The sequence below is a fragment of the Mizuhopecten yessoensis genome, unplaced genomic scaffold (assembly GCF_002113885.1).
Source record: "Mizuhopecten yessoensis strain PY_sf001 unplaced genomic scaffold, ASM211388v2 scaffold8745, whole genome shotgun sequence".
NCBI lineage: Eukaryota > Metazoa > Mollusca > Bivalvia > Pectinida > Pectinidae > Mizuhopecten > Mizuhopecten yessoensis.
This window is the reverse complement of record NW_018407700.1, coordinates 2,746-27,682: the sequence shown is the minus strand read 5'-3', so window position 1 is coordinate 27,682 and position 24,937 is coordinate 2,746. Positions and strand designations below refer to the sequence as shown.

The 24,937-nt window shown below is 36.4% G+C and overlaps 2 protein-coding genes across 3 annotated transcripts; one reads left to right on the top strand and one right to left on the bottom strand.

Annotated features, from left to right (window-relative positions):
- Nucleotides 1-1,589: 1,589 nt before the first annotated feature.
- LOC110456453 (arginine kinase-like) lies at nucleotides 1,590-22,349 on the bottom strand. Its single transcript, XM_021507228.1, has 6 exons — nucleotides 22,078-22,349; nucleotides 10,080-10,339; nucleotides 8,582-8,730; nucleotides 6,713-6,878; nucleotides 5,667-5,847; nucleotides 1,590-1,889 (listed from the first exon to the last, which is right to left on the bottom strand). Exons 1-6 carry the CDS (start codon nucleotides 22,226-22,228, stop codon nucleotides 1,744-1,746), a joined length of 1,053 nt encoding a protein of 350 aa, XP_021362903.1. The 5' UTR covers nucleotides 22,229-22,349; the 3' UTR covers nucleotides 1,590-1,743.
- On the top strand, nucleotides 1,896-3,946 carry LOC110456455 (high mobility group nucleosome-binding domain-containing protein 5-like). 2 transcript variants are annotated; one of them, XM_021507230.1, is made up of 4 exons: nucleotides 1,896-2,035; nucleotides 2,180-2,375; nucleotides 2,529-2,645; nucleotides 2,745-3,946. In XM_021507230.1, the coding sequence occupies exons 1-4, from the start codon at nucleotides 2,018-2,020 to the stop codon at nucleotides 2,858-2,860; spliced, it is 447 nt and encodes a 148-aa protein (XP_021362905.1). In that variant the 5' UTR covers nucleotides 1,896-2,017; the 3' UTR covers nucleotides 2,861-3,946. The 2 variants fall into 2 exon arrangements, with proteins under 2 accessions (XP_021362905.1, XP_021362904.1); XM_021507229.1 differs by having other exon boundaries at nucleotides 2,180-2,384; nucleotides 2,502-2,645.
- Nucleotides 22,350-24,937: the final 2,588 nt, after the last annotated feature.

The following is a 24,937-nucleotide window of genomic DNA, read 5'->3' as shown; positions in this document are numbered from 1 at the left end:
ATAAACGGAACAAGAAACAAGGCTTGAGCACAAAATCCATGCTTGAGCATGAGACCGGTTTCATGAATACTGGCCCTGGTTAGCTTTTCCGTGAAGTGCTGGTGCAACGTCCTTCAATATACATAGGTTTTAGGATAGACTTCAGCGTTTCCCTGTCATTTCGTTAAATTCATTTTAATACTAGATCCCAAGCCATTCTACTGATATTCAGGACTGCTAAATGTAAATCTAAAAGCTGATGTATTTATCTTATCTATCTCTATAAAAACCATTTCCTTAGTTTCATATTGTTCTTTGGATGGCCCTTAAATCACGATTCCGATTGCGTGTCGGTATCTAACAGTTTAAGATTATTGAATAAAGTAGCATATCGGGGAGGTCTTTCTCTGAAATCGTACATTTTTCGTCCGTGTTCAATGCTGAACCAAATGCTTTTGTTTTTGAAAGTCTTAATCTTACGTTTTTACCGGCTAAATGCAATGTCTCCATTCTTTATATATAACGAAATTGCATTTTATTTTACCACTATTGATGATGATCTATAATTACTACTCATATATTCCTCGATCACAATATTAGTGAAGCTCATTGTAATCACGATCCAAGGGAAGCAACGCGAACTAAGATTTATTGTGATCAATATGATCTATTATCTATTCTTCAATAATAATGAGCCAAGTACTTGTATTCAAGCATTTTTCAACTTATTTACCATAAGATACTAGACAGAAGCGAACTAAATTAATGTAACCCGTTCTGTTTTCCCAATTTCTCCCTGAAAGTTTTTCCATAGCGTTGGTCAGAAATACGGTGACAGGGTGGAAACGTTAGTTGTATTTATCACACTTTGCCAGTGAAACATCAGGTATATACGAAACAATATAGGTCTATTTTCACATGTAAAGATATCAGTTGCAGTAGTGTACAGTCAGAAGGATACTTTCTACTCACCGCGTAGACGTTCAGTTTCAAGTTCAGATAACGCGACAGCAGTATAAGTGGTTGTTTTGATACATCTTTGTAACATACATTATGGTATTTAAATAACTCAATAATTGATGTCATTTTTGTTTGGAAATATTACTAGATAATAGCAGCAAAAAGGCAGAATTGTGTTGAGTGACATTTCAGAATGGTTCCTTGTCGTTCTTGTTCAGTGTTACGTCATTGTAACCTGGTGTCAGATATTCCACTAATAATTTCTGATGCAGCAATATTTGCGTCTTGTAACATTAAAGTAATTAATAGAACCCTTAAATTTTCCCGTTTAATAAAGGAATAGCTTTTTGTTTTGATCAGGTTAAGAGTTGATACATGTAACTCCAGTTGAGCACATGTAAATTAAATAGATGGTGGAGCTCCCGAAATTCTAGTCTCTGGAACAATGGTTATTGAGTGAATATCATTAGATATTACCACATACATTTCAGGGGTATAGAACAATATCGTTACTGGTCACGAACAAGAAGCAATGATGAAAATATCGGTATATTCTGACATACGATCAAATACATGGTATTAAAGGGAAAACCAGTACATGTCGAAATCCAGGATATTGTGCTAGTGGAAATCATGAATAATACAGGGTATATGATAAAGATTTTTTTTTATTAAAGACTGACATGACAGTCAAGTTCAGTAAAGAGCCGATATGATAACTCCTCAAGACAGTGTTCCCATGACTTTACAGACATAACACTGTCCTTATGTTAACCTTTCTATCGACGTCCTTGACCTCGTGAACTAAGATAATCGTTTCTCCTCTGCGATGACGGCTTCCACGCCTGCCTTCATTTCCATGAGGGCATCGTACTCGGAAAGACCCAGTCTTCTCTTGTTGGAGATGTCGTACACCCCTCCCACACTCTCCGTGTGTTCACCGTGGATACCTGTAATCGGGGTAAAAAAGGATCGTCATGTATATAACAGTTTACTGGTGAACTGTACAGGAAATGATCAACAATTAGTTGTCTGTTAAATAACATACAGTTTCGTAGAGGGCGAAGGTAAAGAGGACATGGAAGGTAAAGAGGACATGGAAGATAAAGAGGACATGGAAGATAAAGAGGGCATTGAAGATAAAGAGGACATGGAAGGTAAAGAGGGTAAAGAGGGTAATGAGGACATGGAAGATAAAGAGGGTAAAAAGGACATGGAAGATAAATAGGATAAAGAGGACATGGAAGATAAAGAGGACATGGAAGGTAAAGAGGATAAAGAGGACATGGAAGGTAAAGAGGACATGGAAGATAAAGAGGGTAAAGAGGGTAATGAGGACATGGAAGATAAAGAGGGTAAAGAGGACATGGAAGATAAAGAGGACGTGGAAGGTAAAGAGGATAAAGAGGACATGGAAGGTAAAGAGGACATGGAAGGTAAAGAGGAGATGGAAGATAAAGAGGGTAAAAAGGACATGGAAGATAAATAGGATAAAGAGGACATGGAAGGGAAAGAGGATAAAGAGGACAGGGAAGATAAAGAGGACATGAAAGGTAAAGATAACATGGAAGGTAAAGAGGACATGGAAGATAAAGAGGACATGGAAGGTAAAGAGGATAAAGAGGACAGGGAAGATAAAGAGGACATGAAAGGTAAAGATAACATGGAAGGTAAAGAGGACATGGAAGATAAAGAGGACATGGAAGGTAAAGAGGATAAAGAGGACAGGGAAGATAAAGAGGACATGAAAGGTAAAGATAACAATGACGTCATGTTTGATTAACAATGACGTCAGGACATGGAAGAGACCAACATTGATCGTTTGTTCCCGTTGCAACACTTTAGATATATTTTGTTCCCTGTCTTTCCTGTCTATTTTCTTTTCCAATACTCGGTTCTCTCTCAGGCGGTGTCGTCCTAGGCACCCGTCCTCCTGGCTGTTGTAAGAACGTTAAATCCCAAACACTCCAAAGATACAAACAATCAAGCAACACCGATGGTAACATCACAATGAAACAATTGAATGACGTCATGTTTGATTAACAATGACGTCATATTATAGTTTGTCGGCATGCGTAATATACCTACAGCGATAGAGCAGGATTAAGGCCAAGCTATGCGAAGTTCCACATATTACGCTGTACTCTGTGTTATTATTACTCCTGTAGCGAGGACTATACTCTAAACGATTATTCATAACAAGAATGGAGGTTGGAGATATTTTCGCGGCTTTTTTTCGCTATGGTACCTGACGTCATTGGTCATTAGTCGAAGTCATTTTCTTCTGCCACCGCTATTTGGTAAGATTTCTAAAGCACATCGACAATTTACACGGGACAATCCTGAACATAATGTTGCAGGAAATATAATACACATAGGGAACACGTCTAGGTATGTAATAAACCATAATCGTACACCCCATTTCACGTGACGTGACGTAACAATGACTCGACAATGACGTGACATCACGAATTTGGAACTCTCCGATGCCGCAATGAGGAAAAGGCAACGTGATGAAATTATTCTGGTAGTCGGAATGAGAGAAGAAAAAAACTTTCATGCCCAAAAGTGTAGGATAGGGAAAGACTTCAACCTCCTTTTCATATGTATTTGGTTGTGACATCTGAACCAAATGGATCTAGTACTGTTACTACATGTACATTACATATATTTTATCTTGTTCCTAGGAATTACTCCTGGTAAAAAGATACTTAACCTCCTGTGATGAATAGTTTCTCGTATTTAATACAACACTCGTGAAAACATAAAAGAATTCATATATCAAACTGGATTTTCAGAAATGTATTCGTCAATAAAAGTATATCGTTATGTGAAACCTCGGTCATAGCTCCTACTCACAGCAATGGTCAATATCACCTCCTACTCACAGCAATGTTTAATATCACCTCCTACTCACAGAAATGGTTTATATCACCTCCTACTCATAACAATGGTCAATATCACCTCCTTCTCACAGCAATGGTCAATATCCCCTCCTACTCACAGCAATGGTACTCACAGCAATGGTTTATATCACCTCCTACTCACATCAATGGTTTATATCACCGCCTACTCACAGTAATGGTTCATATCACCTCCTACTCACAGCAATGGTTCATATAACCTCCTACTCACAGATATGGTCAATATCACCTCCGACTCCCAGCAATGGTTCATATCACCTCCTACTCACAGCAATGGTTTATATCACCTCCTACTCACAGCAATGGTTTATATCACCGCCTACTCACAGTAATGGTTCATATAACCTCCTACTCACAGATATGGTCTATATCACTTTCTACTCACAGCAATGGTTAATATCACCTCCCACTCACAGCAATGGTTAATATCTCCTCCTACTCACAGATATGGTCAATATCAGCTTATAAAGAGGACATGGAAGGATCATAACCAACAACAGTGACCGAATCACGTAGTCCTGTCCGTCCTCACTGTTGTTGGTTATGATCCTTCCATGTCCTCTTTATCCTCTTTACTAGGAGGTGATATAAACCATTTCTGTGAGTAGGAGGTGATACTGACCATTGCTGTGAGTAGGGGGTGATATGAACCATTGCTGTGAGTAGAAAGTGATATTAGCCATAGCTGTGAGTAGGAGGTGAAATTAACCATTGCTGGGAGTAGGAGCTGATATAAACCATTGCTGTGAGCAGGTGATATTGACCATTGCTATGAGTAGGAGGTGATATAAACCATTTCTGTGAGTAGGAGGTGATATCACCTCCTACTCACAACAATGGTCAATATCAGAGAGAGAGAGAGAGAGAGGGCATGGAAGATAAAGAGGACATGGAACATAAAGAGGGCATTGAAGATAAAGAGGACATGGAACATAAAGAGGGCATTGAAGATAAAGAGGACATGGAACATAAAGAGGGCATTGAAGATAAAGAGGACATGGAAGATAAAGAGGACATGGAAGATAAAGAGGACATGGAACATAAAGAGGGCATTGAAGATAAAGAGGACATGGAAGGATCATAACCAACAACAGTGAGGACGGACAGGACTACGTGATTCGGTCACTGTTGTTGGTTATGATCCTTCCATGTCCTCTTTATCCTCTTTACCTTCCATGTCCTCTTTACCTGTAGGAGGTGATATTGACGATTGCTGTGAGTAAGAGGTGATATTAAACATTGCTGTGAGTAGGAGGGGATATTGACCATTGCTGTGGGTAGGAGGTGATATTGACCACTGCTGTGAGTAGGAGGTGAGATTGACCATTGCTGTGAGTAGGACGTGATATTGACCATTGCTGTAAGAAGGAGGTGATATAAACTATAGCTGTGAGTAGGAGGTGATATGAACCATTACTGTGAGTAGGCGGTGATATAATCCATTGCTGTGAGTAGGAGGGGATATTAAACATTGCTGTGAGTAGGAGGTGATATCACCTCCTACTCACAGCAATAGTTTATATCACCTCCTTCACACAGCAATGGTCAATATCACCTACTCACAGCAATGGTTAATATCACCTCTTACTCACAGCAATCGTCAATATCACCTCCTACTCACAGCAATGGTTTATATAACCTCCTACTCACAGCAATGGTCAATATCACCTCCTACTCACAGCAATGGTCAATATCACATCCTTTTCAAAGCAATGGTCATTATTACCTCCTACTCACAGCAATGGTCAATATCACCTAGGTAAAAGAACTGATTTATACAGTGACCCAGAACTACAGGACTACCTCTGGCTTGGATGTTATATTTATCACAGAATTCCTTGAACTCTGGAGTGGCCGCCAGCTTAGGAATCTTGATGTGGACACTGGCGCGGAGGGTGGTTCCCAGATTGGTTGGACAAAACGTCAGGAAACCTAACTTGTCATGATGGGCAAACTCTAGTTTCTCTGACATTTTTTGGATACCCTGAAAAATACAAAACATAGAGTAAAAATACACCTGTATAGTAATCAAGTGTCAATCTTGTTAGGAATAGATCTCACTATTCACACGTAAATAACATTAACAGTATCCACCGCACTAGTGCAATATAGCTGTCATTAAGAGGCCGAGCATATCCCCTGTTTCATTTAGTGCATGACTACAACATGCATTTGAAAATATCAGAACCGTAAAATGCACTGTTAGACAGCGAGTTAATCATAGGTAACTTAGGTATAGTCTTGCGCTTCCACATAGTGATAGACCTAGCTACTGTTAACCCTAAAATGGAACAAATACATTTCACACAGAGAATTCATGTCCAGGGTAAGAAAAAGATAGAACCCGTGTATCTCACATGCATCACATGGGGAAAATCAGTTTCTTTTAGATACCTTTAGGTTTAATTTGGACTAATATATAAATATGAGGATATCACAATTCTACCCTTGAAGGTGGAATTCCCCTTCTTCAATTACCCTGTATCATGAAGCATGCAAATAGTTGATACACATTTACGTGTGGGTAACACACTTGGCGTGATTCTATTGGCATTCGTTTAATCATGACGTCATTTAACAATGTTTGCGCTGGCATCTTCAATTGTGAATTCATTATTCATGGATATCATTTCCTCGATCGAAAAAACATATGAACTTTTGGGTTAATTTCATATCTTTCTAAAACTTGACGAATTAGATTAACAACGACAAATCGTTGAGAAATATCTTAACATCAAGGTCATCGAAATAGATTTCAACTAATCAGATTGCAAGAAATTTGCAATTCATATTACAAAGTGGGTTTGCTGCATAATGTAAGGTTAGAAAGGCTGTAGCGGCGGACCGACCTTGACAAGTCTCGTGTATACGGCTCCAAGGTCACCGCCCATCTGCATGGATATGATCCGGAGATGATCCTCCTCGTTTACCCAGATCAAAAATGTCTTATCGGGGTTGTGGAAGATTCCTCTGCCATGAGGCCAATCGTCATAGCCACCTGCAGCCTTCAGAAACCTGGTAATAATTATTTTCAACTGTTACACCAGTGATCATTTACAACTGTTACACCAATGGTCACAGACACTGCTACACAGTGTATATACGTAATAACACAAACACTTCCGATACAACATGTATAATATCACTTAGCTATATATATATATATATTTAGTACATCACATGATAATTTCTAGAATAGCTATTGGATAACTACCCTTGTTCTATTTGGTATAAATAGCATCCACCCTTGACAACGGGAAATATACCTGGAGACGGGCACTATTCCTTTTTTGTTTGAACCGCTGAGAGTGCGGGAAAAGTAGAGTGACGCTAAGAGTTGCGCCCCTTCTCCTAGAGAGCGCTGTACATATTTTACTTTCACTTCATTGTTGTCGTCTACCAAAATTGTTTCGAGATTCGGGACCGGGAATGCCGATTACTTCGCAGAGGCTCAGTAATGCATAAAGACGAAGCAGGCGACATAATTTGCCGTCGCAGTATTTAAAGACTTCCTACTGGAAAGGGAACCGTATGTGACCTAGCGGTGATTCAATTCAGTGAATCGAACGGAGTTTTGGTGGATTTCTATGCCAATATACGCAATAAAAAGGAGAGATCTACTCAAAAAGTTCTTGTATTGCCATCATGTAAGATTGTCGGCGGCATTTACAAGAATCTGTGATGTACTAAATCTATTATGACCATTTCCCTCGGGAACAGTTCTCTTATAGTGTCGTCTGGGGAGGTATAGTGCCCTGGTCTAACGGCTCGGGCACTATACCTCCCCCAGACAACCCTATAAGAGAACAGTCCCTCGGGAAAGGGCCATAATAGAATAATAGTTTGACGTCACAATCCAGGGCAAAAATTGCTGCTTTCGTTTTATCACCAATTGTGCAACATTTTAGTTAATTCATTTAAATGATTTGTAAAGGACATCATCTAATATATTCTTCATGAATTAACGATAAGGCCCCCGGCTCACTAAGAGACTTCCATCTCCAGTGATAAACATGTAATAATAACTAGATCAGGATTTTTTTAATCGCCGATTTTTCAAGAAAAAAAGTCAAACAAACTAAAGATTAACAACAAAATGTTTGACTACTAATAAACGAACGCCACTGTGTATCCCGAGTTACATAGAGTTTATCTTGTATGTTGATTTTATTTATTCTCAAATAAAGAACGCTTTTCATATATGTGTGATGCAGTATATAAAAAATAGTATTCTCACAAATGATACAGCGCGACAAAGCAAATATCCTGCTACAATCCTAAACATGGGGAAATTATTGTTTTGTTCAGACAATTTAACGAAGAAATTACTAAATTGTATCAGAAAGTAACAAAACTAACAGGAAATGAAGAAAAAACTGAAATGATGGGTTGTTCCGAGGTCACGGCCTGCAAAACGTCCAAGTGAACCTGACCCCACTTAATGGGCTCTATTACTTAACAGACGCTCGCGCTTCAGGTATATACAAACATATGTAAAATAGAACTAAATGCATCTTTATTATATTAACAAGTTGATGATTCAATAATGAAATAGGAACATTTCTATTTGCTACATGTATAAAAATATAAAGGGGTTCTGTTTTTGTTCCCTCACGTTGCCACGTTGGAATCGAAGATTTGCCTGCTGTGACAAGATGGCCCACTTGGCGGGAAAAGCTCAGCATGAGTTTACTTACTTACGATTTAGGGTATCATACCTGTCTTTGTCGTTGAACAGGAAGTGATCAGCTGTAAGCTGTTGTTTGACGTCATCAGACATTCCCACCAGAGGGAAGTACGTGCCCTTGTGCTCCCCCTCCAGAGAATCCAGCGCCGCTTTGCACATTTCCTCCATTTTTATACGATCCTGTATCATGATAAGGGAACACACTATGATTCTGTTATGAATCCCCAGCATCAAGCATAATATATTTCTTTCAACAAATGGAACACTTATCAATCAAAATTCATATTGTGTGCCAATATCATCAAAGCGGAACGAAACAAGAGGCCCAATTGGCCTGCATCGCTCACCTGGTATTAATATCACACTTGTAATCTTAAAAGTGGACTAAAATACAGCTACAGGAAGAATATCAGTGTGACCTTGAATGTCAAACAATTACATTAGGTTGAAAGTGGGCCAAGGTCATTCATTTGAACAAATTTGGTAGCCCTGATTGCTAAAGGCCAAATATCAGTACCCTGGGCATTTTGGTTATTCAGAAGTAGTTGTTTAAAGGTTTTAAACATATTTGACCCCGGTGGCCTTGAAAATGGATGAAGGTCATTTATTTGAACAAACTTGGTAGCCGTTCATCCCAGCATGCTACTGGCCAAATATCATCACCCTAGGTCTCTCGATTATTCAGAAGACGTTGTTGAAAGGTTTTTAAAATATTTGCCCCCTGTGACTTTGAATATAAATAAAGGTCATTTATTTGAACAAACTTGGTAGCCATTTATCCCAGCATGTTACTGGCCAAATTTATGCACCCAAGGCCTATTGGTTATTCAGAAGAAGTTGTTTAAATGTTTTAAACATATTTGACCCCTGTGACCTAGAATAAAAGTCAAGGTCATGTATTTGAACAAACTTGGTAGCCCTTCATCCCAGCATGCTACTGGCCAAATATCATCACCCTAGGCCTATCGGTTATTCAGAAGAAGTTGTTGAAAGGTTTTAAACAAATTTGACCCATGTGACCTTGAATATAAATCAAGGTCATTTATTTGAACAAAATTGGTAGCCCTTCATCCCAGCATGTTACTGGCCAAATATCATCACCCTATGCCTCTTGGTTATTCAGAAGAAGTTGTTTAAAGAATTTAACATATTTGACCCCTGTGACCTTGTAAATGGATGAAGGTCATTTATTTGAACAAACTTGGTAGCCCTTCATCCCAGCATGCGTCTGGCCAAATATCATCACCCTAGGCCTTTTGGTTCCTGAGAAGAAGTTGTTTAAAGTAAAATGTTGACGACGGACGGACGGACGGACGGACGACGGACGCCGCACCATGCCATAAGCTCACTTGGCCATTCGGGACAGGTGAGCTTAAAATGAAGCCAGTATAATGGTTATGGAAAATTATATTTAAAAACGAACCCAATCTGAAAATAAAATAATATAAAAAGACTTATGGCACGGCCCTGTGTTTCTGATGACGACCCCACAATTCCAGTAAAATTGGAATTACGTTGCTAGGCCATACCTCTTTGTTACATGTTGGTGGGAAACCAAAGCTCTTGTGACTTCTTCCAACCCTCACACGTGTGGAAACGATGAACTGGTTATCGGGGTCAAGGTTGCCGAAGCCAATGTTATCTATATCCCCGAAGTTACAGGCTGGATGAGACACCTCTGCGACCTTGTGGTAGTCCCTGAGCACGGGCATGAGCACGGCGCCGAACGTATCATAGGCTTCCGGATCGGAGGCATAAATACCCGTACCACTGTCAGTGTTCTCGCAGCCTGGAATAGTCACACATCAAAACATTAATTGCAATTTTGCATAGTGATTAATATTTTTTAAAAGCGCGTACAAGGACTATATTTTCTGTTTCGAACAATAGGGAAAAAAATCGGACTATGAAAGTACAGTACTTGCGTTCAATGATGAAATGCCAGCAAAGATTTGGTTTTCTCAAAACTTTAACGGGTTTAATTTGCCTCCCTATTTATCCGGGGAATTCAGCTTGTCATCTATGGGAAGACCTCGTGCAGAGTTAGTGGTAAATTGTTACGACTTTAAAAGAGTTAATGGCTATTGTGACGTTATGAAAAAATACTGGCGAACATTCGTACGCCAAATATGCTTTTGTTTACAAATAAGACTTGTTACTGAAATCATAGGAAGGGAAAGTCACTCCCTACCTTGAGGGTGTGACAGAGAAATCTTGAACCCGAAGGGTGATGCATTTAGTTTTACCACATAATGTCATTGTTATCCAGTGAATATACCCATGTCATAATTATTTTGCGTATTAACCCATGTAATATGACCTATCAGCCCTGTGAATTGTGATGTCACGCCTAAGACAAGTACATGACGTCACAGACTTACACACTGGAGCCAAAATTGCGGCTTTTTACATTTCAAGGTTGCATGAAATTTGTCGTTTAACACGAATAAATGCCACAAATCTTGATTATATGACAAAAAGGATTTTATTCTCGTTTTCATTTCATTTTTATTAATATTTTGGTCGCTTTTGTGTCCCCAAGTTGAGGAAACAAAAGCAAATCCCCAATTATGCAGGGGGTTCCTATACCTTAGTCGCATTAGGCTTTTTTTCTTAGGGTGAGGGTTTTCAAAATGGAATGGTACCCAAAATAGAACACTTTTTATATATATAAGATGCAGCATTTTTTTAAATGACTAAAATTTGTCAGAACTTGTCAGAATATTTTTTAAATGAAAACATTTTTTATACATGCTGTCAGTTATTTTCATAAATTGACTTATATGATGAAGTGTTCTATTTTGGGTACTCGACCAGTGAATCTGATTCACTTTGATAAGCTCAACACACGCGCTGTTGATACCCAAGAAATACATACAATGAAGGCTTAAGGAATGTTTTGTTTCCTTTCAGTCAAAAAAAATGGTCTCATGTTCAGAAATTTTATGGGAAATATTAAAATGTTCTTTAAGGTATTTCATGTATAACAAAATCGGCAAACATCGGCCAACATCGGGAAACTTCGAAATATGGGAATAATAGTGACGTCATTTTTGGTATGAGTTACCGCAGCACGAAACATCAAAAGTAATAGACTGTGTTAGAGGACTTAAGATAACTACTGCCATAAAAATATGGTGAACTTTAAGGAGAGTTTTGACAATAATCATGCGATGTATCTTATTTTAAGCAGTTTTCTAAATTTTAAAAAGGAATATTTTTATTTTAAAATCATATTTTTCACAAGTCCAAAGGACTAGTAAGTTATGTGCTTTAGTCCTTGCTGAAATCTGCCAGGACTAGCGGGCTATTGTTAGTGTCGACCCCTGATTACACTCTGTCAAGGAATTTGAAGTGTTTGTATGACGATTGTCCTCTTTTTAACAACGTGAAGCTAGGTAGACATGCAGAACGTTCTTGGTGAAAGATGCATGGGTGTCAGGTCGTGTCGTCCCAAATCCCGTTCGCCCTGGGTCGTTCCGCACTAAGTATATTTTAAATATTTTTAGGATAAAAGTTTTAGTCCTGTTAAGTTGTGTATGGTTAATTTAGTCTAATTTCAAGTTTTTCTAAGTCTCCTTACCTTTTTTTGCAATGATAAGACTCTTAAGATTTGTACTGGTTTACTAAATTGACCAACACGCGGCTATTCCGTCTTTGCGTATGCAGAGTTATCTTCTCTTGGGAGCAGGTAATGATTGTTACGTCACTTGTTTGTGAGAGTACGTCATCAATTTTTGAGAAAACGACGTAATTTTCTCACACAAACCAATGACGTAACAATCAACACCTGCTCCCAAGAGAAAATAACTCTGCAATACGCAAAGACGGAATAATATCATAATTTTTCGAAATTGACATCGTAAGAGATCGATGTATAGCAAGCACATTACTTTCGATTAAATGATGTCAAGACAACTTACTGTGACACTTCAAATGTCGAAAATGGACAAAATTGGCAAAGCCTGGGGGGTCGTATTTTTTTCAAAATTAAGGCGGTAAAAATTTGATTTATTACGTTGCATTAATATTGTAAGGAGATGTTGCAAAAACATAAATGTGTTGTTTTACCTATTTCTGATAATATTCGTTGTACAAATATTTTTTCAAACATTTACAGAAATGGAGTACAATAATTTGAATTTCATGGCAATAGGGAATATGAATAAATGCATTTTTTATTTTATTTTTTGTATTTCTGTATTGAGTTATTTTTTCATATTTGTTATTTACAATGTCTGGCCAATTTGTCGGTATATATAAGTAAATTGTTTGTAAAATGTGAATAAAATCATTTCTGTCTCCATATAGAAGGTTTTTGTAATTTTATTGGACTCTGAAAAGAACGGGACCCTTATGGGGTGTACTTATAAAATGCATCAAAACTGGAAAAATATGCGGTAAAAGTTCATTAAAATTTGGGAAATACTTCACACGCTTGTGTGGAAACTAAAAATATATATCTTTTCACTTACAAAAAGTGTATTATACATGGAATACCTTAAAAAGTGTTCCATTTTTCCGTAACCTCACCCTAGGAATAAATTAAACTATAGAAATACTTGTTTTCATACAAATTGCAAAGGTCTTCATTAGATGTTAACATGAGGGTACCCAAAAAGGAACACGTTTTAAAGAAAAATGCTAAAACGTGTATCATGTCTTCTTTTTTTCAGTAACACTATTTTTCACTCAAATGAAACAAGTAGATGCTTTTAGCTTTCATTTAATGTGTTTCTATGAAACCTATTACCACACTGATCAGTGTGATTCAGAACCCGGACAGAGCAGTATAGGGTGAGGCCAGGGTCCCCGAAATTGAACACTTTTCAGCATTAATTAAGTAATAAATATTGTTCAAATCAATGGAACATTTTATTGATATTTTAATAGCATACCTATTGAGTTATCTTTTATGGAATCATGTCAACAAATCCCTGTACGCGTGTACAGTACAGCTACGCTTTGTAGTTAAGACATCATTTTAAATGATATTTATGAATTGTTTAACGCTCCAATTGGCACTTGTATTTTTATTTATTATTTAAACACAAACAAATGATGCCGAAATACAAAATCTATGCGATTGTTGCGTCAAAATTAAAAAAAAGGCAAAGCAAAAGTAAATGAACTGTTGTTATCGCAAAGATATTACCGAACATGCGGGAAAATTCATCGTCTAGGACAGTCTCATTTGTTTTAAATGCAGGAAGACTGCAGCACAAAGTAAGGAGCGCAATACACGTGTAGACATGCTATTTCATTTCATCATTTTTTATTGAATAAACAATAAGATTGAACAGCAGGCTAGGCCTATATAAGTTCCCTTCTTAGGTTGACATGACAAAGACAAAGATGAAACGGTTAGTAAGAAAATATTGATGCAAATTACAAATAATAAGTAGCATAGATCCCCAGTCTATATATAGCAGACTATGTATTTGCCAGTGCTCTATGTGTAAATCTTTCATCCCATCGAGTTTCAGACAAAAAGTCTCTAACGGCCTCTACCGTTCACATATCATCCACTAGAGAAGAATCCAGATTCAACTTCAGAACACCAAGCATTCAAACTTAGCACATTTATGTTTTACTTTATTGCACCCATTAGTAAAAATAGCACCCAAAGCTTAATCCTTTAGGTGTATAGTATAAACATCAATGTATATATAACAGTCAGTAGAATCACATAATGGTTTAAGGACAGTATTTTATCAATTATGACTGTATATAACAAAATGTAGAGATTGTTTTGATTAATTAAACAAGTCTTCTTGTGTTATATATATATTTAAGAACACTAGCAAGTATAGATTTATTTTCAGTATTGTTTAACATACATGCTATTCGAAAAATATATGTAATTTTACCATTCCAAGGTGCAGAAAGAACAAAATCTAGATGTGTGCTTTTTAAGAAAACAGGTAAGATGTGTGCTTTTTAAGAAAACAAGTAACGGCATGACGTAGGCAGTAGTAATGAAAATTAAATCATTTCAAACTGGTTTGTAATATTTGTAAGATCTTGTGTTTCATACAGCATAACGCGAAATAAGCATATTGTTGAGTTTTTATCGTGAAACGCATGCTTTAATAGTCATGGCCTTACTTAAATTCGTCTGTTTACAATAATATGTTCTTAGACACGAGATTCCGATAGAGAATACCAGAGGACGCGTCATGACAGTGCACGGTTGGACGCGTACACTAGCGGATCCTATCTTTGGAGAAATAGGCATAGCAACCCGCCATAGCTCTTTGTCTGAAATTTTCAAAACCTTTTTGAAATGAAGAAAATTATATTTAATGCTGTCAATTATTTTCATGGACTGACTTATACGATGAAGTGTTCCATTTTGGGTACTCGACCAGCTAATAATTCCAAATGAATCTGACTCAATTTATTGAGCTCTATAAATAGATACACGCGCTGTTGAAACCCAAGAAATACATAAAATGAAGGCTAAGGTCATGTATTGTTTCATTACAGTAACAAACATGGTCTCTCAGAAACATTAATACGTTTCTTTAAAAAGTGTTCCATTTTGGGTACACTCACCCTAGACATGAGCAATATCGATAGAGAGATAACTTGTAAAATGCCGTTGAGTGTTTCGATGTCAGATTATGAAATAGCACAGGTAGATTTCTATACGCATGAATAATTTGGAAAAAATAATAATAATATTTTATTACACAAAAATAGTTCAAATTATAAGAGTTCCTTAAAATTATCATTATACTTACTCTTATATTGTTCTAAAATGTAAACAGTACTTCACAAACATCAAACAGGCGTAGTATACCTGTGGAAATAGGTACACAACGTATCACCTTTTACTTAGTCAAGTTTTATTAACGTCGGTACATTGTAAAACAGTACAACATTAGCTCTAATGAGCTATTAAAACCGACACAAAAGACATGCACAATTGCATAATAAATAAAACATCATAGTATATACATTGTCAGCTAGAAACTAAAAGGATTGGACTCTGAAAGTGGTATTCTCCCATAACCACTATAGGTTTCCTCACTCCTGATTCATTGGATAAACCTGCTAGGAGTTGGTAAACATTTTTGGTTACGCAATAGTGGGTGACCCTGGACGTGATTTCATTGGTCATTTTTTTTACTTATGAAGTCACTTAACCTCTACAGTAGAGGACGAATTTAATTTTTTATTGGTCTGTTCTAAATTCGAAAATTTCAGATCCCATTTTATCAAAAGCTACTATTGGAAAAACCCATCTGTGTTTAAAGTCGTTCAGTTATTGAGTGTCCATAATATTAAAGAATTGTGTCTACTAGGAAATTCATCTATGAGGCAAACAAATTGAGGATATTATAATGGAATATGATTGTCTTCATTCTCTGTACATTGTTCATGATTTGTGTATGATATGCATTGTTTAATATTTACATTCTGTATGCTTAGACCCATTGACAAAAATTACATTCATAAATGCATAACACAGGTGTTCATAGAATCTCAGCACGTGGGAACTGATAGTAACCTGATCACACTGCGTAGTAATACACTACAAAAACTACTCACTCGGAACGACCGACCTAGATGCTTAATTCTTACATCTTAAAATATTATTGAACTGTGCTTTGTGAAATATCCACGTATTCACCTGTCCTGTGCTACAAATAAACATTGAATATGGAACTACATTTTGTTGTGTTATTGTTGTTGACGGTTGCTAAGATCTCTCACGATAGTGTCACATTTCCCGCGAAAAAACATCTCGCCACTGCGTTGCACCCGTGTATAAGCAGGAACAAACCCTTTTTATTAGTTTTATTCGTTGTTATATCGATCCACTGAAAGGATTCGTCAATGTAAATATAAGGAATAATATTTATTTTTTCAACATTTATGATGTCATAACAATAATGGGTTTTTGGACATATTTTACATGAATCGCTAACGCGATTCATTCAATATGTCCATAAACCCATTGTTGTTATGACCTCATAAATGTTGAAAAAATAAAAATCATTCCTTAACTGATGGGCCAACGGCCTAAAGTTCGAATAAAACTTGTAAACTTGTAAACAATGCTTTGCGACGTCATCTTCTATTGTGACGTCATGATTCAATTCAATTCAATTCAACAGCATAACAATTTCATACAGTACCCAATACATGTTTTGGCACTAATAATTTATATAACTAATTACATTATAAAACATATTAATGTAAAATTATATAAGTCTCTAAAAAATGTTATCACACTTTTATAAATTACAAGGTAACGTCACACTACCACAATTGGTACACTACCCAAATTGGTACACGGTCAGAAAATTGTTCGAATAGTACATTGTACTTTAAAATTAAATTTGAGCATTTTCCTTTGACATGACATAACAAAAAAAGATATTTATCAGAATTTCTGCCGAATAGTTTTGTTTTCAGGAACATTTTAAGAGTACACGATGACTTCAAAGTAAACATATCAGAAAACCAGTAAAAACGATGTATGTCGACGAGATTTTGGAGGATTTTCAAGGGTTAAATATAAGCATGTTTAAATGCTGATTTCTGGTCCTTATAACCGGATAATATAGAAGCGAACATATACAATTATAGTTCAGGTATCTATAAAAGCAATATATTTTGTTGTAATCGGCACATCAACTTGTAGAAATAAGACACTTAGATATAAAACTGTTCCTGAAAATGAACCACCATAGGTAATCTTTGTCAAGAATCAAGAAACATTCCAGATACAAGATCTGAATTTTTAAAGAACATTAAAAAACTGTCAAAATTGTACCAATTGTGGTAGCGTGACGTTTAGGCGGCAGTACCCAAATCGGATCGGTACCCAAATCGGATCACTTTTTGCAAAAATCCGATTTGGGTAATGTCACCTTAGGTAACGGTTATTCATACGAAAAATAAAATAGCTAAAATATATGTTGCCCTTAAAACCAGGTTTACCCAGAAAGCCCTGAAGCTTATTTCCACTGGGGTCCATTAAAAGACACATAAACACTACTTATAAATTACTTTAAGGTGACAGTAACCAAATCGGATCACCAAACCATCATTTTTTAAATCATTGGAAAATCTAAGGAGGAATTATATTCATTTACGGTTATATCAAAAAAAGAATAACAATGGGTGTTCTTTCTTACAAATGAAATTAGCACCCGGGGCTCACTTGAGATATTTAAAGAACGCTCTGAAGTCACCAATCAGCGTCTCCGGTTTTTGCGAATGTCGGGACCCAAAACGGATCAAGGCTTAAATTTTGCAGTATCGTACGCTTCAAATTAATATTTTTTTGTCAATATTTTATGATGACCTTTAGAATTTATATGACAAACAGTAATTCTATAGTGTGAATTTATTCCTATAGTCCAAAACAGAGTGTATAGTCGTCGCACGCGCCATTTTTTAAAAACGTAATCAAAACATTGACATTTCAAGATTCAAGATTCAAGAAGCTTTATTTAACGTCGCATATACATTTAACATAATAACGTTAGCACTGTAGTGCTATTCTTGCGACAAAACATATGTAAAATTTAACAAGGATCACAGTACTTATGAATAAATATAAAAACAGGACAACAATTCAAATTAGATATGCTAAAATTATACAGTAGAGCATATGATATCACACTACACTTGAAGTGTGATATCATATGCTCTACTGTATAATTTTATGACTTGAATGTCACACAAATGTTACGAAAGACAAGTTAAGACACTATGTAGTGTAATGTACATATGCTAATGTAGCAAAGTGTAAAAAAAATCAATTTGATGTTTATGCCCTCGGGGGGTCCTGTTGCAGAGGCGTGAAAAAGGGAATTATTTAGTGATTAGGGTTTTTTGTGCAAGGTATAGATAAAAAGATAAAATCTGGCGTATGTTTAGCGTGTGATGAGGGGTTCAAGAGCTGTGTAGAGTAAGTGTGCCTTGAAGTCCTCTAGTGTTGTGCATTGTACTGCTGCTATGGGAAGGAGATTTGTAGGTGTCCTTTGTAGCAGATATGTGTTTGTATGCGTGAGGGTCTACGGGTGTGAGTATGGTTTAAAGCTACGATTTTGTGTATGATTTTGTAAAAAAGGATAATTCTTATGTAGCTGCGCCGTGTTTGTAGTGTTGGCCATTGTAGTGTGTGGATCAAATCTGTCACGGAACTAGTGTTGTGGTATCTGTTTTGTACGTAGCGTGCTGCTCTTCGTTGTCAAAGTCAAAGTCAAGTCAAAAGTTTTATTTAGAGTCGGTACATGGTATAACAATACAACATTAGCTCTAAGGAGCTATTAAAACCGACTAACATACAGGACATACACATTGCATAATAAAACAGTTACAAAGTTAATACTTTACTCATACATCACATTTCATTTTCAACTAGGTTAGCACTATCATTTGTTAAAAGCACATGTACACAAGTAGCTGTTTAAAATAGCAGATATCAGTCTAAAAACATGGGGTGTAAAAGCATATTTAAAAACCTTGTGTACTTGTATGAGAGTAATAAGTGATGCTATGTTGTTGTGTGGTATATTATGTAGGTTGTTTGCATGTGACACATTTACATTGTGGTCCGTACCAGCTGTTTATAAGTGTTTTGAATTGCGAAAGTGTTGTTGCTGTTCGAAAGTGGTCTGGCAGAGAATTCCATATTTTTGGTGCTTCAGATCGAAAAGAGTGTTTGCCAAATTTGGTTGTTCTTACTTGTGGTATGTCTGCTGTGTTGTGGTATCTAAAGGAGTATGGCTTTTGTGTGGTACTGATGAGGTCATGCAGGTATGTGGGTGTTTGTTTGTTTGTAATTTTGTATACTTCGATTGCAAAATTTCTGAGGCGTCTAATTTTGAGGGATGGTAATTTTGAGCGGGCCAATAAAACTTCGTATGTACATGTGTGGTCGTCGTATATGAATCTGAGTGCCCTTTCCTGTATTTTTTCCATTTTTTTTGTGTTTGTTTCGCCACAGAAATGCCATGTGAGGGGACAGAAGTTAAAGTTTGAGAGGATGAATGAGTGATATATAGTGAGTTTGCCTAGTCTGTTTAAGTGTCTGCCTATTCGTTTTAATACGTTTAATTGTCTAGATGCTTTTTTACAAGTGTTTGAGATGTGTGTATGAAAGTTTAGTTGGAAATCTATGGTGACACCTAGCAATTTCACTTCTGGTTCGCAGTTAATCAAATTGTTCTGTCCTAAACTAAATGTGATATTTTCTTGTTGTGTTTTTTTGCCTATAGCCATTGCCTGGAATTTGTCTGGATTTGCCTGCATGTGGTTGTCTGCGAACCAGTGTATTAGTGCGTCGCTGTCTGTCTGTAGTGAAGATTTGACTATGTCTAGTGAGGAGTGTGCTTTGCTGAGTGTGTTGTCGTCGGCATAGTTGTACAGGTTGCTATGTTCTATGAAATGGAATATGTCGTTGATAAAAATGTTGAAAAGAATAGGGCCTAAAATTGATCCTTGGGGTACCCCTTGTATAAATTTTGAAATGTGCTAGTGGTTTTGCCAAGTTTGACGCATTGTTTTCTATTACTTAAATAGTCCGAAAGTAAATTTGTTGCCGACTGATCTAAACCATAATTTTGGAGTTTGAGAAGAAGAAGGTTGTGGGGCAAACAGTCAAAGGCCTTTGAGAGATCCATCAGTATGCAGGCTACATACTGATTTTGGTCTAGTGCCATCTTCCAGTCCTCGATGACTCTCAGTAATGCCGTTTGACACCCATATCCTGCTCTAAATGCAGAGAGATAAGGGTGAAAAACGTCATCAAAGAAGTCACTGAGTTGGGAATGTATGGATCTCTCAAAAATCTTGGAAAATGCCGGGAGAATGCTGACGGGTCTGTTTTTTTTCTATTTGTTTAATTTGGTTTGTGTTGTGTGGATCCCAAATGGAAGAGCAGTATTCAAGTTTTGGCCTGACTAGTGCTTTGTATGCATGTTCTTCTATATGTGGTGAGTTTATTTTTAAGTTGCGTTTTAGAAAACCTAAGGACCTATTGGCATTGGCTGTGATGTTGTTAATATGTTTGTCCCATCGTAGGTTATTTTGTAATGTTAATCCTAAGTATTTGCTTGATTCTACCTGGTGTAATGTGTGGTTGTGGAGTTTGTAGTCATGGTGTATTTTGTTGCGTTTCGGTGCAATGTTGAGTATGTTGCATTTGTCAGGGTGAAATTTCATTAACCAGTCCGTCTCTCATTGATCTGCTGCGTCAAGGTCATGTTGTAGTTTTAGTGTGTCTTCTATGTTGCTTATCGTCTTGTATGTATGATGATGTCGTCTGCAAACAGTCTAAGTGTGCTGTATTTCATGTATTCGTGGAAGTCATTGATGTAGATGAGGAAGAGGATGGGGCCCAAACAGTTTCCTTGAGGGACCCCAGAGGTTACTTGTATTTTGTCTGATTGTTTGCCCTCGAGTACTACTGTTTGGGGATCGCAACGTTGAATGATGATTTACTCTTGATCTTCATGATACTTTCTGGCAAAGAATTCCAATCTTTAGTAGCATTGTAATAAAACGTGGTAGATTCTGTCCCACTCACAGTTGGAATATAAAAATTGTGTTCACTCGATCTTGTATATAGTGTTGCTGCAGTTCTGTTAGCCTTTCGAAGTCAGTTTTAAAATAGGAGGGGCATTTGTATATAATTTAGAAATATTTAAAACATGGTTTACTCTGAGTTGTTTTATTCTGTTACTAACATTAAGCATATTTAGACTAGAGAATTCATCGTAACCAATTCTGGACCTGGAATCTGATATAAGAATAAATCTAATAACTTTATTTTGTGAAACCTGCAGTCTTTGTTTTAGTTTTTTAGTTAAACCAGAGTAGCAAGAGTAATCAAAATGACACTGTATTATGGCTGAGCATAAGATTGATGCAATATTCACAGCAATTGTTTCCCCCAATGGAAGACATAGTGTATTTTCAAGGGAAACACTGATATGCTTTTTAGATAAAATATGAACGTTATGGGAGAAAAAAGGACCCCAAACTTGTGATGATAGGTTATCATCCTATCTCTCGTTAGTTAATTTTCAAATTGTAAAATACACTCGGTAAACCTCGTGTCTTTATACAAATTGAAAATTATGACCTCGCAACCATTTGTTTATATATATTGAGGAAGAATTGGGAGGGAAAGTGAAACTGGGGATTAATGCCGGGATAGGGTTCGAAGGGGAGAGGGGGGAGTGAAGCCGAAAGATATATCGAACTGAAACGGAAATATTTTGAGGTGGGAAGGTGAGAAGAACTTAGAAGGAAACGGAGGCTGTGGTAGGCAAAGTCCCCGATACCTCTCATCGGCGCTTCGCCCCTGGAACCAGTTGCCCATCAACACACTACAGTAGGCCTAATTCCGGTTTCTGCTCCAGACATTTATATGGATCTGCCCTGTTGAATGACAGTATTTCGAGGTACCCACATACATAATACGCTTGTACTACAGTTAGATATCAATATATGCTGATATGCATACTTAAACACAATTTATGAACAATTGCTACCAACCTGATCTAATGCATTCTGCAAGTGTACCACCACAACCTGTCTTTTTGTCTTTCAGCTCATTGTAGATCTCCTCAGTCAAGTTTTTCTTGAGCAGTGATTTTGAATCCGTTGCCGCTTTCAATTTACCCCACAACTCATCCAAAGAAGCCATTTTGAATTAACAAAACAAAAGAAAAGGAAGTGGTAACTGCGACGTAATAAACAGCAACCAAGCCTATCAAAATGAAAACAAACCGACTGTTGCCGATGACGCAATAACTTATGACGTAATCCTTTGTGACGTCACCGATAACGCATTTTCCCGGCAAAACAAACCACTGTCCATAACGTTATCGATGATAAAGTAAAAATAAATCGTTTTATTTTCTTTCTTGTTTTGGACCGGCAGCAGACTTAATCGTTAACACGAGTTATTCCGCTTTGTGTACGTATTATTACTACACAGCCGACGGGCCATGACATTGTTTTTATGTTGTAAATCTACTAATATTATGCTGGGTTTTCCCGATTAATTCTTTTTTTGTGTTGATATTATTTTATTTTATTTTTGGCTCCGCCATTCTTATTCAATTCATCCTCGCTGATTTAAAACGTACCATTATTTAAGCTTACATGACTGAAAACCGGTCCCATGGCATGTAAATAGACTTTAGTCGAAACACATGGACGGTGCTGACATAGGTGGAGATACGCAAACAACATTTTGTTATTGCCGAAATATTTCACGTTATGTTCTTACCGATATGTTAACCTGAAATTGTGTTGGATTATAGGTAGGCTACAGTATACCATTTACATTTGAATATACATTTTTTTTCATAATCTCACAAGTATCGACCTTAATCTTACATGTATCGACCATACTGCCACATGTATCGACCATAATCTTACATGTATACATAGGTTATAATCTAATGGGTATGAACCATAATTTTATGAGTATTTACTATACTCTTATTTGTTTTGACCATACTGTTATTTGCTCTGATCATACATGTGACACGTATAGACCATTTCTGGACTGATATGATTGTACTTATCAACACAATGATCATGATAAAGTACACATTTCGTTCTCGTTTTTGTCTATTTCTATAAACACACTGGTCTAACCCGTGTCAAATCTATCCACAATAACATTACCCGCGTTCCCGTCGTGATACCTCTTCACAAGATATAATTTAATTTTGCCTATCTCCCCCATAATATTGTTTTTGGTATATATCGTATATACCTAAAAAGAAAAACAACTGATGACGGAACTACTTTTTACACTTCAGAATGCAAAATTACAACGCAGCTTTTTTTTAGCGCAATTGTTTAGTTTATGTAAAAATTAAATAAATCTTTAACTGTGCATTTACAACGTGTTTGTATGTTTGGCTACTTTTGTTTTAAATTAAATTATAAAGAATGTCCAAGATTTTGTTTTGGTATATACGGTATATACCGAAAATAAATTGTGCACTTTTTTGCATAGTGCACAAAAATGTTTCGGTATATACCGTATATACCAAAACAAAATCTTGGTCATTCCTTAAATATTTTTCGTCTTCTTATGCTGATATTGAAACGGAGATTTACGAAAAACTTGATAAATGGTCACGGGATTGGCTTACTAAATTTAACCCACAGAAAAGCTTGAAGCAGCAAGAATTATCACTGGCCTGCCCTTTTTTCTAGTAAACAATCATTGTATCAATAATCCCAACTTGAACCTGTATCTGAGTGAAGAAAACTTTAGAAACTTTCCCTACAAACTCCACAATAAACTAACACCTTCTCATTTAAGTAACCTTCTTCCTCCTATAGTATACGAACGCAATAGCTACAACGTGAGAAATACTGAAAACTACACTGTTCCCAATTTTCGACTGTCTAGTTCTTTCCAATCTTTTATCCCTTCTTCTATAAGGCCATGGAACGATTTACCAAATACTGTCAGAGAACAGCCATCCGTTAATAGTTTTAAATCATTGATTAAGCGTAACCAAAGTTACTTGTTGCCTATTTTTTCCATGTTGGAAATCGTAAAACGAATATTTTAATACAAGATTGTGTCATTCATGTAGAAGTTTAAAGTATGATTTGTATAATATTATAAGGGATCCAACGTATGTACATGGAAATGAGTGTGAAAATGCAGTACAATTTTTTTATTGTATGCTGTATACAANATTTTTTCCATGTTGGAAATCGTAAAACGAATATTTTAATACAAGATTGTGTCATTCATGTAGAAGTTTAAAGTATGATTTGTATAATATTATAAGGGATCCAACGTATGTACATGGAAATGAGTGTGAAAATGCAGTACAATTTTTTTATTGTATGCTGTATACAAAACAAAACAAGCTCTGATTGATGATATCTCATGTAATTGTAATATTTCTCTCAAAGTTGTTCTTTACGGTTTTACAAACCTGTCCGATGAAGACAATGAAACTATTTCCTATGTAGTTCAAACCTACATTAAATATTCTAAAAGATTTTAAGGTCATTAGTATATTTACAAATTAAAAGCTGTTATCGTATCGTCTCTCTTTCTTATTCTTCTTATTCTTCTCAGTTTCTCTTTCTTTCTTCCTTTCCCTTCTTTTCCTCTTTGTTCATATAGATGTTTTTGATCAAAATTTGTGCTGTTGTTGTCATATAAGTTTTATAATGAAATGTATTGGAGGCGTTTCTAAGTTCAGATAACGTGTGCCTTATATGTTTAAATCAAATCAGGCGTTCTAGTCTACAAGAATACAGAACGACTGTGAGACCAACACGTGTCGAGGCGGAACACCAATCGGTTCAAAAAACATACGCAATGTCTGTGACCTCAAACCTAATGTATGTGATCTCATACCCAATA

Bases quoted from the DNA above. Each gene is read 5' to 3' on its own strand.
- LOC110456455 (XM_021507229.1), top strand. The intron at 2,385-2,501 runs AGATGGAAGATA...AAGGTAAAGATA, and splicing joins GGACATGGAAGGTAAAGAGG to ACATGGAAGGTAAAGAGGAC. The intron at 2,646-2,744 runs GTAAAGAGGATA...AGGACATGGAAG, and splicing joins AGATAAAGAGGACATGGAAG to AGACCAACATTGATCGTTTG.
- LOC110456453 (XM_021507228.1), bottom strand. From the start codon at position 22,228: ATGGCTTCTTTGGATGAGTTGTGGGGTAAATTGAAAGCGGCAACGGAT. The intron at 6,879-8,581 runs GTATGATACCCT...AATTATTACCAG, and splicing joins CTGTTCAACGACAAAGACAG to GTTTCTGAAGGCTGCAGGTG. The intron at 5,848-6,712 runs GTCGGTCCGCCG...TGTATTTTTCAG, and splicing joins TATACACGAGACTTGTCAAG to GGTATCCAAAAAATGTCAGA.